Source organism: Aplysia californica, unplaced genomic scaffold (assembly GCF_000002075.1).
Source record: "Aplysia californica isolate F4 #8 unplaced genomic scaffold, AplCal3.0 scaffold01093, whole genome shotgun sequence".
In the NCBI taxonomy this organism is placed as follows: Eukaryota; Metazoa; Mollusca; class Gastropoda; order Aplysiida; family Aplysiidae; genus Aplysia; species Aplysia californica.
The window spans coordinates 33,338-35,391 of NW_004798363.1; the positions used below are offsets into that span (position 1 = coordinate 33,338).

The 2,054-nt window shown below is 38.8% G+C and overlaps 1 protein-coding gene across 1 annotated transcript in view; it reads left to right on the forward strand.

Moving 5' to 3' along the window:
- Window positions 1-2,054, forward strand: part of LOC101864429 — a gene marked incomplete at its 5' end in the record, with an annotated part of 65,125 nt that overhangs the window by 2,549 nt on the left and 60,522 nt on the right. The window contains 1 exon segment of the mRNA XM_013089964.2: window positions 1,872-1,953. Within this exon segment, the coding sequence (XP_012945418.1) occupies window positions 1,872-1,953 (82 nt within the window).

A 2,054-nucleotide genomic window follows, 5' to 3' on the forward strand; every position in this document is an offset into this window, starting at 1 on the left:
ATGTTTGCTAAAGTAAAAACCAAATTTCTAAACAATGTTAATTTTCTTATTATGATCATTTATTCAAACTGATCTAGATCTGGATCTACTAGATCTCAGTGGTTTCCGCTATTTAGTTGTGTTGTATCATTTGAGAATCCAAGTTTTGTGGCTAGTGTCCACTGTTCACCCACTGTGCTTTTCTGGCGTGTTGATACAATGTCTGGACCGAAAAGGCTATTCCCAAACGTCAGTTGAGCTAATTAAGTTCAAAGAGGGCAGTTTAGCTGGACCTGACAAGTCACATATTAAGATGACCCATTAGAACAAAATGATTATTTTATTTCGAGAAAAAGATGTTACTTAATGAACTGAACGTAACAGCACCACACTCTGACTAATTCCGGTTTATTATGATGCCCATCATTTGACTCAATTTGGTAAAGGCAACGTAGAAAGAATTGCACGTACTCTCGACTATAGACTATTATATAGGGGATAGCGAGACTGGGAGACTAGTGTTTGGTACTTCATTTGGGTGCCCAGGGGGAGCGCGCGAAGTTTTTAATGAGTGCAAAGAGAGGATGCCACGACATTGCACACTCTAGGAACTAGGAATATAGTGATTCAAGTCTATATTATATTGCTTACAGAAGGTTAGAAGGCGAATATAGTGTGCGGAGTAATTAATGCAGATTTGCTTATATTTCACATGTTGATGTTGTTGGGGGGTTTTTGTAAGAATTTTACGGCACTTGCAACAAAATAAGGTCATATAAGTGCCGAAGATAAGAGGTGTTACAAGAGAGTAATAAACACAAAAAGAAGGAGGTGAGATAAGGACAACAGATGTTTGATAGGAAAGAAGGAGCAAACCACACCACAGCAACCGCCAACCACCCGCTATTTCACGTATGAAATATCAGCATAGGCCTATATTTCACACGGATTTATTTTACCGGAAGTGCAATGCTAAAACAACTCCCTGAATAGTATAAAATATGTATGTTTATTTTTGTATCAAAGTGTTTGTGTTTGTATGCGTTTGGTAAATGTGTGTCGGCTTGAGTGATAACAAGGTTGCAGCATACGTCTGGCCCCTGGTATTGTGAACTCTGTAACATTGATTAGTAAACTGTAAATAGTCACAGAGAGGATGATTGGCGGGTGCTTTGGTGTTGTTTGCTCCCTCTTTCCTATCAAACATCTATCGTCCTGAGTTCTCCTCCCTTTTTTTTCGTCTTTTGGTTTGTTTGTCTTTGTTTTGTTTTTGTTTGTTTTTGGGGGGTTTTTGTTTGTTTGCTTTTGTTTGTTGTTGTTTTGTTTTTGTTTTTGCTTTTTGTTCTTTGCATTGTTTTGTTACCGTACTCTTTTCTTGTAAAACGTCTAATCTTCGGCATTTATTTGACCTTACTGGTTGGAGGGTGCCACTTTCCTTCTGTTGCATTTGTCTTTATATCTTACTTTTAATCAGCACTTAATGAGCATTACTGTGTCCATGTGCTTCTCTTTACTCAAACAAACAAAACAAACAAGGTTGATGCTATAATTACCATGATTGCAGTCATTATCACCATTATACCCCTATTGCCACCCTGGAATTACAAAGTTCTATCAGCTCAGTATTTGGCTTTGATAAATTTGACGTTAAAAATGTTGAGCTTCACAACATGTCAAACTTTTTCAAATGCAATTCTTTGAATGTCTTGATAACGATTCCGGATAACCGTACGATTTTGATAGAGCTGATGGAAGATTAAGCTTTTGTTGACCTCAAGGTCTTTATAGCTCAAAACGACTTAAACTGTCAGATAGAACTTCGTAACTTTAAGATAGCAATATGCTTCTCTTCATCCTAACAAATCCCCCCCCTCCCCCACACACACACATAGGCCAGCTCCCATGAGGCCAGCTCCCATGAGGCCACGTCCAGGACAGAAGGGAAAGCGTCTGGAAAGTGGTGACGATTTCCGGGTATGCGTGCAACTCTTTAGACAAATAAAACGTGTAATGATTGTCGATGTTTTAGCCACCTCTCTCTCTCTCTCTCTCTCTCTCTCTCTCTCTCTCTCTCT